This window comes from Ipomoea triloba, chromosome 3 (assembly GCF_003576645.1).
Source record: "Ipomoea triloba cultivar NCNSP0323 chromosome 3, ASM357664v1".
Classification (NCBI taxonomy): domain Eukaryota; kingdom Viridiplantae; phylum Streptophyta; class Magnoliopsida; order Solanales; family Convolvulaceae; genus Ipomoea; species Ipomoea triloba.
In genome coordinates, this window is record NC_044918.1 from 24,396,814 (window position 1) to 24,409,427 (window position 12,614).

A 12,614-nucleotide genomic window follows, 5' to 3' on the forward strand; every position below is an offset into this window, starting at 1 on the left:
AGTTATCAGCTAACAACTAATTTATCAAACATCTTTTTACAACCAACTAATGGTATCAATTAGTCAAACCGGATTATCGATTAACAATTATTTACCAATTGAGTAATTCTACGTGTACTTTTCCAATTCTTACTCTTATTTTTTAATCTTTTGGCATGCTTTGATTGCTTAATTTAATAGGAAGCCATGTTTATTTATTCTATGTTTTTCCCTCCAATCAAATTTGAACGCAACTGAAAATAAAAGTTGAAGTTCGGATAGTTTTTGAGAGTCCCTAAATGTTTTTCTTACCCATCACCACCAACGTTTCCCATCACCAGAGATGTTGCCCGCCGGCTAGCTGCAACTTCAGCAGTCGCCAGAATCAATAATTGCCGTGATCATCATGGTTTATGTTTTCTTGGGGAGATTTCGGCTTTTCCTCAATTAATTAAAACATGTTCTTAACCTCTGAAATATGGTTTGCACAAGGATGTTACAGCCTAGACCAATCACTACACACTTTCGCCCCTTACTTCAAACCTTAACGACGACAGGTTTTACGGCCGCCACTGAACTTAACACCATTCTCGAGAGGTTGCGCGTTGGGCCCACGCGCAGCCATCTCAATGAGGCCCTTTCAATTTTCTACTCTCCAAATTCCAGTCCTTCACACTCCCCCAAATCATATGCGATTCTCTTCCACGCCTGTGCGCGTCTGGGCTGCATCGACGTCGGCCAAGCTCTCCACCAACACATGCTTACCCACAATCCCATTGCCATCCAAGACCTCTACACTGCCAATCACCTTCTGAACTTCTATTCCAAGTCTGGCCAGTTGGACTGTGCCCATCAACTATTCGATGAAATGTGCAGGAGAAATATTGTATCTTGGACCTCTCTTATTTCGGGTTATGCCCAGAGTGGGAAAGCTGATGCATGTTTCAGTTTATTCTCCAACATGTTGGCTCATTATAAACCCACTGATTTTGCGTATGCAAGTGTGCTCTCGGTGTGTGATGGTTTGCATGGGAAGCAAGTGCACGCTCTTGCATTGAAAACATGTTATAATGTTTTTGTTTATGTGGGAAATGCGCTGATCGGGATGTATACCAAGAACAGTGAAATCAGTGTATGCAGTGATGAGAATGAAGCTTGGAGGGTGTTTAATGATATGGAGTTTCGTAATATTGTTTCATGGAATGCAATGATAGCTGGTTTTCAAATGAGTGGCCAAGGTGACAAAGCTATGAAGTTTTTCACAATGATGCATTCCGATGGATTGGGATTTGATCGCGCCACTCTTGTCACTGTACTTTCTTTATTGTCTAACCAATGTGACCTTTCTTGGAGTTCAAAATTCTGTTCTCAACTGCATTGCATTACTTTAAAAACTGGGTTTGTGTTAGATGTAGAGGTTGTGACAGCTTTGATAAAAGCTTATTCCTTTCTTGAAGGAAACATTGGTGATTGCTATAACTTGTTTCTGGAGGTTCGCGGGCATGAAGATATTGTCTTGTGGACTGAAATTATGGCAACGTTTTCTGAAACAGAACCCGAGCAGGCTCTCTTCCTTTTCAGTCAGTTGCATACCGAAGGATTGATTCCAGATAGCTATGCTTTTTCTGTTGCACTGAAAGCTTGCGCTGGATTTGTGACAGAAAGGCATGCCTCGGTAGTGCACTGCCAAGTAATAAAAGCTGGGTTTGTAGATACTTTAGTGCTTGAAAATGCATTAATTCATGCATATGGTAGGTGTGGCTCAATTGCTCAGGCTAGGCAAGTTTTTGGTGAGATGAGATTAAAAGATGTGGTGTCATGGAACTCCATGTTAAAAGCTTATGCATTCCACGGGGAACCGGAGGAGGCATTGAAGTTGTTCGAGAGCATAGACGTTGAACCTGATGCAACAACCTTTGTTGCGCTGCTCTCGGCTTGCAGCCATGCCGGGATGGTTGAAGAAGGGACTAGAATATTTAATAGCATGTCTGGAAAACACAGAATTGCTCCTCAACTCGATCACTATGCGTGTATGGTTGATCTACTAGGGCGAGCTGGACAGGTTTTTCGGGCAGAGGAGATAATAAGACAGATGCCTATGAAGCCAGATTCTGTTGTGTGGAGTGCATTACTTGCTGCCTGCAGGAAACATGGCGAATACCAACTGGCCACCATTGCTGCTTCTAAGTTAAACGAGTTAGATAACGGGAACTCATTAGGTTATGTCGTAATGTCAAATGCATACTTCTCGTTGAATAATTTTGATGAAGCACACCTCACAAGGAAGCAAATGAAATGGATTGGAGTTCGGAAGGAGCCCGGATTGAGCTGGACTGAAATTGGTGGTAGGGTGCACGAGTTTGCTTCCGGGGGCCAACAACACGATCTTGGAGAAGCTATTCGTACTAATCTGCTGGATCTTGTAAAACAGCTGAAAAAACTAGGCTACACTCCGCTAACTAGTCTGGTTCTACACGACATAGAAGAAGAGCATAAGGAGGAGCAACTGTACTTCCATAGTGAGAAGTTGGCTCTCATGTTCATACTCATGAATGCTAAAGACCCTCACTGCAAATCAGGTGTGGTTAGGATAATGAAGAACATCCGCATTTGCTTGGATTGCCACAACTTTATGAAATTAGCATCACAACTGGTTCAGAAACAGATTATAGTTAGAGATTCCAACCGTTTCCATCATTTTCTGGGTGGGATATGTTCTTGCAATGATTATTGGTAGTTGCTTCAATGCTACTTCCCTAGTACAGATTGATAGGTTGGGATGAATGAATGAGTGAATGGTCACCCAGTTGAATGGGCCAATATCCTTTTCTACAGAAGAATCTGAACACCAAGTTTCTGTCATTTAGTAACATGAACGAAGGTTCGTTTGTTGAAGTGAAATACAGATGAACACATACATATATAGTGAATTTTCCTGAATATCTTTGATGTTGGGCTGCTCTTGGACATACAGATGAGCTTTTGCTAATTTTGAAGAAACATGGAAAGCTAATGCTGATAAACAGTTGCAGGATGGAATGAAGGGTTCAAATCACTTGAGAATGCTGCAGGTACATGACCCTTCCCCCCTATGGACACAAATGCTCCAATATTGACTGTCAGAACTGATCCACTACCCATGTATGCATCTTTCCTGTTTGATAAAACTTATAGAATCTGAATCCTGCATTCCATTCAATAGGGGCTAGTGGCAGTATATGGGATGATTTTGCAGCCTGGAGAAAATGGGGTGGATGGGCACTTCCACCGGCGGCTGACTACTTTGGAAACCTTGGAATGCCGGAACAGGGCAGTGAACCCCAGGATCATGGTCTTCTCCTTCCACCCTACCGTGTCTAAGCTGGTTGTTGGATTGCGACCCTACCGTGTCTAAGTTAGTGTTGGATTGCACATTTATGTTTATATCTAAACTAATAGTTGGATTGCACATTTATGTTTAATATGCTAACACTGCCCTAATGTTGTTTCAAAAAAAAAAAAAAAAAAACACTGCCCTAATGTAACTTATAATCATCTCTATCCTTTGTTGTGTGTGTGAAAATTGTTTCAGACTATGGATTATGATGGTATGGTCCAACACTTTTCTTGGATTTTCATTTTTTTTTATAATTGGTCAGATTATATCCTAGAACTCATAAACTTACCCCCAAACTTCACTTTGTTGAGGCTTAACAACAAATTGTAGACTTGAACTAGGCATTACAACATTGTGTCTTGGGTATCAGAGAAGCTCTCCATGAATCATATATAAATATGTATCACAAAATTTTTTGAATATTATTCATGTTTATTAAAATCATATTGGAATACTTTTAGAGTTTTAGTTTAAAAAAAAGAACTATAAATGTAGTAAAAATGTTTTTTTTTTCCAACTAAAATTATTTCTAAGAGATGCCAACATAAACCAATAATGTAGATGGTCCGTTGGCAAGCAAATCAACACACTAATTAACTTCCAAATCAATCCATGTAACAGGACAAGCAAGACTCTCAACATAGAAAAACATACTAAAAAAGTATAAGAAACATAATTTCAAGTATGATAAGCTTTTTTATATCTGATAAGGTAATTGGACAAGTACACTAGTCTAAAGTCCAACATGAAGCATTACAATGATAGTCAAAGAGTCAAAGTGATTAAGGCAATCAACAGTAACAGTCATGTTCTGGAGTTAATCCAAACACTTAGTAAAGACTAAAGAGTCATTGCAATTAATATTGGGACTTTGCACTTGATGTAAGAGTTGTATTTAAAGAGGTCATCTCAAAATGAGAAATTTGAGAAATGGAAATGCAAAAAGATTCTTTATTGATTTTTTTTTTAAAGGAAAATGTTTATGATATGATGATATCTTTCTCAAAGGAAATTGTTTATCATAAAGGGAAAAAAAAAAAAGGAAAATGTTTATGATATCTTTCTCAAAGGATGCATATGCCAACCAAGAAGGTAGAACATTCTGTAATTGTTCTTCAAAGTTCAACATCTTCTGTTGATTAATTCATCGTAATCTTCAGATCTGTTTCTAGATTCACCAACCAAGCAGTTCTCAGGGACATGTTGTAGAGCTGGCCTACTCACAGCAGCCTGTTCATCAAGTTGAATGGGAAAAATTCCAATTCAGTAACCATGTATTATAAGCATTGATAATAATAAGATGCTAGAAAGTGCATGGGGGCTCTCTCACCTTGGCGCTTTTTTCTGCATTCTGTATTTTCATCTCTTTCATCATCTTAGTGAGCTGTCTGAGGCTTAAATCTTCCAAGGGCTTTTGATTCTTCACCTCAGCATTGCCCTTTTTCTTCAGCTTTTCTTTTGTAACAACCAATTTCATGCCACTATTATCAATGTTCTCCTTGTCATCTGTGACGACTGGCTCCCTTGGTGTCGTCTTGTTACTCTGAAAGGTGTTGTCTGAATCTGTTTCTGCCACATCAGAAACAGAAATGTGAGCAGGAGGATCCAACATCAAGGTGGAGTTTAGATCCTTGCTTGCAGGGTCCACTAACTTCTCCTCTTGCATGTCATCTGAAATTTCATCATCTTCATTCACAGATGGCTGATTGGACAGAGCCATGTTCCAGTGAAGATCAGCATTAGATTCTTCCTCATTGTCAAGAACCATGCCATGATCTTCAACCTCACATTCAGAATTTTCTTTAGTGTCAAGCTCCTCCTCATCATTCACATCCTCCTCTTCAACATCAGTATTAGAAATTTCCTTAGTGTTGATGACCTCATCCAATTGCTTGGTTAGAATGATTCCATTACCCACAACCTCAGAATTTTCGTTAGTGTCAAGTTCCTCATTACATGAGGTAGCACCCAACTGCTCACCAATAACAACAACCTCATGAAATTTGGGTTGAAGATTAACATCTTCAACTTCATAATCAGAAATTCCATTAGTGTTGTTGCCCTTATCCTCGTCCTCCTCATCCTCATCCAATTGCTTGGACAGTAGAATCATCATTTCATCAGCAGAAGCAAGCTTGTGGCTTTTGTTTAGGGCATCAACATTTACAACCTCCCATTCAGAAATTTCATTACCATGATGAAGTTTATTCTCATCATCAGCACCAAGCACCTGGCCCTCGGGGGGCTGAACATCAACATCTTCAACAGCTATGCTGTCCTCCTCCTCCTCCTCCTCCTCCTCTTTGAAGTGAGAATAGTCTTCAACCATCATTTCATCGCCAGCTTTTTCCACCACATATTCAGAAACTTCACCAGCCGTGTTATCACAAATGGCCTCCTGACCTTCAAGCACAAGATCAGCACCTTGTTGTAAGTCCACTTCAACATCATTTGATTCCTTGCCAGCAGAGAAATCTACAGTTGCTGCATTTCCAACCAGTGAGAAAAAATTTCCATAAAACACTCAAGAGTATATCCAAGCAAAACGAAAAATTAAACTGTAAACTGACCATAATTTTCAATGAGCCCATTAATAATCTCTTCAGTAGCATGTTCTTCAGAGTTTTGATGCATATCAGCACCAAGTTCCTTGCTTGCCACATTTTGATTCTCATTTCCATTGGAGAATGCACTTGAATCTGCAGCAATCATGATAAGAGTTCAGAGATGCAGTTACACATAGTAAAAGATATAATGTTTTTTTTTCTATTGTCAATGCATACCAGCTTTCCCCTGTTCATCATCCAAGTGAAGAGAACACAGTTTAGAGTTGACATCCAAAATCTCATATGTTTCATCAGTAAATGAATCAAACATAGCCGTCTGTGACATTTCAGCGTCCTCTTTGCTCAACTCTTCTTCATATTTTGAGGCTAACCTCGCTGATCTGCGAGTGCTGTATACTGGCCGAACTGAAGTGTTCTCCTTCACTTGCCTCCTTCGGCTTGTCAGCCGAGTACCTGGTGTCTTTGGAAGATCTTTCTTTTCATTCAAAGTCTGCTCCCCATCTTGCTCTGTGTCTACAGATTCCTTCAGCAAGCTTTCCATTTTTGAGCTAACTGAAGTTGTTGTTGCCCTTCTCCTAGCAGTTGGTGCTGCTGGAGTCTCAATCACATCATTCTTCACTTGGTCCTCAGGGGGCATTCTTCTTGTTGATCGACGTGTCCTAGTCATAGTATGAGAAATTTCAGGGCGAATTGCAGCTCGTCTGCTAGTGCGAGGAGCACTTGACATCATATCAGACTTCTCGGGTGACTCAACAGACGAATTTGCGATTTCAGATTCTGATGGCTTCATGACCTCTTCAATACCTTCAACCTGTAATGCACATATATATGTATATACATAAGCAAACAACAAATCCTTCCTTCCAAAATAACATCTATTCAGTATGATTATTGAAAAACATTAAGTGCTTTATGCAACATCAAACAAACCAGAACTTTGAACAGTAACTTTCTCTCAAAATTCAGAATTACTATGGGGATCCAGTTACTATTGTGATCTGTAACTTGAGATATCAAAGAGGAAAGAACACTCGATATGCACATCGCTTCAATCAGAATCTTGAATTTAAGAGTAATTATTATGACTCATTAAATATAAAATATACGGAGTATAATTTTTTTTTTATCATTATCCCCATCAACATTTGAATCATTTACATACAAAACTTCCATCAGGAAATCGAATCTAGTACAGAACATAATGTGAACAATCATTTCCAATCCAAAATCAATTAATTTGATTACAGATTAAAAATCATCTGCTCTCACTGTTAATAACATGAAATAGAATAATAATTTGCAGACTAATTTATCAATTCATTTCTATTTCTATTTAAAAATATGAAATCTGGGTGCTTTGACAGAAAAATACATGAACTCAAAAGCTTTATCCATTCATTTTAATTTCAGATCAATTTAAAAATATAAAAAAAAAATACAGATAAATTTAAAAACATTAAAAAGCAAAAACAAATACACATATGTTAAAAAACATTAAAATAAAATACAGATTATAACAAACTCAGACCGATTCAGTAAAATAACTTACGAACTCAAGATCTTTGAGAGCATTGGCCATAGCGACATTAGTCATGTTAGCCGGAATCTTGTTCACCTTGCAGAGGGCTTGGAGTTCTCTCCTTGTGAGGGTGTGGAAATCCATTGATGAAAATCGAGATCGAAGTGATCTGCTAGGGTTTGGTGCTTTGCTATTGGGGCTGGCTAGCTGCTATAATGAAGATGAAGAGCAGCGGCATGGATAAAGAGCTATATATAGTGCTCAACCTGGTCGTCAATATAGCCGTTGGAGCGGAGATTCAAAATTTGAATTTCATTTTAATTGTATATTTGCGATGGGCCGATTATGTTTCAAGTTTCTGGTACATTCCTCAACGGGCCGTGCCGTATTGGGCTACATATATATAATGTACATATGGGCATTCTTGGGCCTCGATCGTGGTTTATGACACGCTGAGTCATGGAGTCCAATAGTTATTACATGGATTAAGGTTCACCTTGCAAAGTGGACCCGTGTCTATTTACATACTGAATGTTTGTAATTTACATATTGAATATTCACAAATTATGAATATTCAGTAGGTAAATTGTGAACATTCAGTTGTGAATTTTCAATCTATAAATTGTGTATTTTGAACTCGGGTTTATGTAGGTGATTTGAGTTCACAAAATAATTTGCCCATGGAGTCTGTTTGCTGCTTACCATTAAATTTTGTATTTGTAGTTGACACATTCTGTACATGCAGTTAATCATTTTTCTATCTATAAACAAATGAAAAGTGGTCAAATTAGTCTCCGAAGTCATGTGAATAGTGCAATTAGGTCCTCTAAGTAAAAATAAATAAATAAAAATAAAAAATTCCATTCACATTCTCTAAAGCTGTAAAATGGTATAGTTGAGTCTAAATAAATTTGTATAGCAAGTTAAGTCTTCCAAAACTTGACATGTGTCACTTTTAAATATTCTTTTATTTTAATTCTTATAAAAAAAACTCTTTTTTTTAATTTTTTTTTTTATAGTCTGTCCGGCACTATGGTGACGGATTCAGAAGCAAGACGAGGCGGCCGTGCAGAAGCTCTGCAACAATTATGGCATTAGAAGGCACGTTTTCAAGGTTTGGATGATGCACAACAAGAAGCACACCCTCGCTAAAAAACCTTAAAAAATTCAAAAAAACAAGTGCAATATGATGAACACCCTGACAATTAATCTCAATTTTTAGGGCATTCCATGATTATCACTGCATTTTATATATAGTATGAGGGTGGTGCGGAAATGAGATAAAAATCTGTGCTTGTACAGAATATTTAAATTATAAACACATAATTTTTAAAATAAGATTTACAATGCAATATGAACACTGATGCCTCATAGAAAGGAAATTTACAAACAGCACCAGGTGCCGAATTTAGATACAAAGATTCTAGTTCTTTAAAAAAGTTCACAGAATTAACGACATGGAGATCAGATGGGCAATCTTGCAATAGTTTTGGAGATCGCGAAATAAGTTGTGTTAGGACCTCGAGCCATTGATTTTGATGATACGAAAGATCAGAGGAGACCCCACCAACTTTTTCTTTGTCTTTTATTCCTTTAGGGTGAATACTTGTCCTGAACTCGTATCAACGAGTCCATATAAAGATCAAGAGTAATCTTCAGTCGAACACTTAGTATGCTCTCAAGACCGAAGACTTACCAAGGCCGAATATTGGAAGGGCTGAACTCTTGAAGATCGAATAATCAAGATGATTTATTCGAGGAGATGATGAGAGAATGATAAGGTCAATCATTCTCACGAGTACCTAAGGCACAAGGACTCTAGACATTCTCTAAAATTTTGTCTTGTCCATAGCCTTGAGGTTGTGTATGGCCAGAATGTCAAACAAATCATAGGCTGTGATCCCAAGGAGCATTAAATGACATGTCCTTTTGTATAAGACAAAAGACAAATTGTCTCTACACTAAAGTAGACAAACGGTTAGTAAGTATTGGCATTCACAAATGGTCATATTTAACCCAGCGGATATTGCGCATTGGATAAAGGTTTTGAAAATTTGGTTCCCTCCAACGGAACCAAATTCACACCTATAAATACCCAAGCTCCTTCTCACTTGGAGTTGTTGGTCCATATATGCAAAAAGCAATTACAAGCTCTCAACAGTGTGCAAAAATATCCAAAAGCTAAATCTTTCAATCTAGTTTTAAAAGGAGATCTTGTGCTACTCAAGCATTAAATCAAGAAGCTCAAGACAAGATTTCCAAGTTGGAGAAATTCTTCAACCATTTCAACCAACCTCTTCTCAGGAGAAGTAGAAAGAGGCGGAGTAAACTTGGAGAAGTTGAAAAACCTCAAAAGCGTGGCTACCGGGCTTTGTGATAAAAGGAACACGTTTTGGAGAGGATATTGTACTACCAAAGGAGATAATAGTGCAATCCTTCACAAGTTGTGAAGAAGAGTGGAGTAGGCTTCGTTAACAGCCGAACTACTATAAAAACTTCTCTCTCTCTCTCTCCTTTTTACTTATTATCTTACATACTGTATTGCGTATTCACAAACTAAACCTAACATTTTCATATTCACAAAACCGTGCAAAGTGATATTAAAAACTAATAAAGCTCTAATTTTTCGATGCGTTTATCTTTGGTCAATTTCAACCTTTTTAAGAGTTCGTTCTTGTGAAAAGTTTTCAAAAACCTAGTGAGTCTATTCAACCCTCCTTCTAAACTCACTCCTCACCAATCGAGACCAACAAGTTGTAGTGGTAGCGTTTATCTTTGGTCAATTTCAACCTTTTCAAGAGTTCGTTCTTGTGAAAAGTTTTCAAAAACCTAGTGAGTCTATTCAACCCTCCTTCTAGACTCACTCCTCACCAACATTTTCAAGAGTTCGTTCTTGTGAAAAGTTTTCAAAAACCTAGTGAGTCTATTCAACCCTCCTTCTAGACTCACTCCTCACCAATCGAGACCAACAAGTTGTAGTGGTAGTGGTGATGGCTAGCGAGAGTACTGACTCTAATCTGTTACAATGCAGTATACAGAGGCTCAAACCCATCCCTTCTATATGGGGGTGCAACCAGTGTCACTAGACTACAAGGTATTGTGTCTACATCTATTTATTTACAATGACAATAACATTTTTTTTAAATAATTAAATTATTACATACAACAAAATAAGTGATTTATTTATTAAACTAGTATTCAATGGTAAAAAAAAAAACAAAAAAACTAGATCCAACTGAATATGTCATTCTTTTATGAAATCGTAAATCAATTTAAGTTAAATATAATCTTATCTAAATAAAGTTAACACAATACCATTTAGAATTTTATGCACAATACACGAAAATTCATGTCTAATATTAAAATATTATAAATAAAAATAATTACATTCAAATTATATTTCACAATTTCTTATACTGGTAAATTTTAGTTATCATATTTGAAAAATATAGAGAAAAAAAAGAGAAGAATTTATAATTTATTTAATAATAATGCAAACAATTTTTTTTATAAAATTAAAATTTACAAAAAAATTAAAATTTACAAAAAAATTAAAAATTTTAAAAAATAATACTGTACTAACACTCACATATATTGGTATATATTTACAAAAATAATATATGTATTATATACACATATAATTTGACATTAACAAATATTTAATTTAAATATAATTTACAATTAAATTAATTGTCATAAGATGATTTTAATAAAATAATAATTAAAGTAAAAATAATAATTATTGTAGATGTATGTGTATGGTAATAATGATGGATCCATTAATGTTAGAATTCATTAAATAATAATGAAACTATAACCGCATAATGATAGTTTTGTCTAACAAAAATGTAATAGCAGTCGTTATACCGTAGACCATGGTCCATAATGCATTGTGGACCATGGATCATCGTTGATACTGCAGTTGTGTTGAACTGATACTGCAGTTGTGTTGAACGGATACTGCAGTTGTGTTGAAAGGATACTGCAGTTGCGCGGAACAGAGGTCATGTCATCCGTCTGGAACTGCAGTTGCGTTGAACTGATACTGCAGTTGTGTTGAACGGATAGTGCAGTTTTGTTGAAAGGATACTGTAGTTGTGTTGAACCGCAGTTTCCTTTTAACACAAATGCAATATCTTTTCAACACAATTGCACTATTTGTTCAACACAACTGCAGTATCAGTCATGATCATGGTCTACAATGCATTATGGTCCACAATGCATTATGGTCCACAATATAATTTGCGCATAAAAAGCGACAAAATCATTGACAAAACCTGAGTTGATATATATAATGTTTAGATTAGATAGACATTGTCAAGTATTTGTGTTCAGATGACATGTAGTGACGATCATGAGATTAAGTGTTAGTGAATGTGAGTCGCATAGGGTTAGTTGTATTCAAAAAATATTAGATAGACATTTAAATTTTTTATATTAAATTACAAGCTTTAAAATGTATGGCCAAAAATCTATAGCGAAATGCTTCCACCGCAACAAAAATCAAATAATTTTTGTCACCTCTTGATTTGATTATTTTTGTGTGATTAGTGTTTTCTTCTTTCTTAAATTTCAACTCAATACAAAATGACACATCAACGAATGAGTTTATCTTAATATAGTTTGCTTATCAGTCAATTTTAACTTATTTATTAGCTATTTGACTTGATTAAAAACAATCAATATGAGTGTTTGATTAATTAGTTTTTTTTGTAAAGCTTATTATTCCAAAATGTTAAAATTTAAAAAGTTGTTCAAATCAACTTTTTCGATAAACTTTTTGAGAAAATCATTTTACATGAGATCAATTATCAGCTAACAATTAATTTACTACACTTTTTTACAATCAGTTAATGCTATCAACTAGTCAAACTCACTGACTCAATTAGCTAACGGTTATTTACCAAACAACCTTGCGTGGGTGGTAAATGTTGTGGAGTGTAGCAATGTTAAATGTTGCAACAAATAGAGGTTTGGAGTTTTTAAAAAATTGAAAAGATTGAAAATTAACATAAATTTTATCAAAATTGTTACAATATTTAATATTGGGTTTTTTTTTTTTACATTTCTTTTTATGGTTAATTACAGTGATGTGGCCGTTTACCTTTCTAGAATTCCAGTTTCCTCATCCCCCCCCCCCCCCCCCCCCCCCCCCCCCCCCCCCCCCCCCCCC

General features: G+C 36.3%; 2 protein-coding genes across 4 annotated transcripts; one reads left to right on the forward strand and one right to left on the reverse strand.

Annotated features, from left to right (window-relative positions):
- Positions 1-300: 300 nt before the first annotated feature.
- LOC116012184 (pentatricopeptide repeat-containing protein At1g71420) lies at positions 301-3,579 on the forward strand. 2 transcript variants are annotated; one of them, XM_031251665.1, is made up of 3 exons: positions 301-2,860; positions 2,954-3,050; positions 3,182-3,579. In XM_031251665.1, exon 1 carries the CDS (start codon positions 458-460, stop codon positions 2,714-2,716), a length of 2,259 nt encoding a protein of 752 aa, XP_031107525.1. In that variant the 5' UTR covers positions 301-457; the 3' UTR covers positions 2,717-2,860; positions 2,954-3,050; positions 3,182-3,579. The 2 variants fall into 2 exon arrangements, with proteins under 2 accessions (XP_031107525.1, XP_031107524.1); XM_031251664.1 differs by having other exon boundaries at positions 301-3,050.
- Positions 3,580-4,082: 503 nt separating this feature from the next.
- Positions 4,083-7,770, reverse strand: LOC116012455 (bud site selection protein BUD4-like). 2 transcript variants are annotated; one of them, XM_031251989.1, is made up of 5 exons: positions 7,472-7,770; positions 6,139-6,733; positions 5,926-6,054; positions 4,686-5,830; positions 4,083-4,585 (listed from the first exon to the last, which is right to left on the reverse strand). In XM_031251989.1, exons 1-5 carry the CDS (start codon positions 7,583-7,585, stop codon positions 4,478-4,480), a joined length of 2,091 nt encoding a protein of 696 aa, XP_031107849.1. In that variant the 5' UTR covers positions 7,586-7,770; the 3' UTR covers positions 4,083-4,477. The 2 variants fall into 2 exon arrangements, with proteins under 2 accessions (XP_031107849.1, XP_031107848.1); XM_031251988.1 differs by having other exon boundaries at positions 4,087-4,585; positions 4,686-5,839; positions 7,472-7,767.
- Between the last annotated feature and the right edge of the window lie 4,844 nt (positions 7,771-12,614).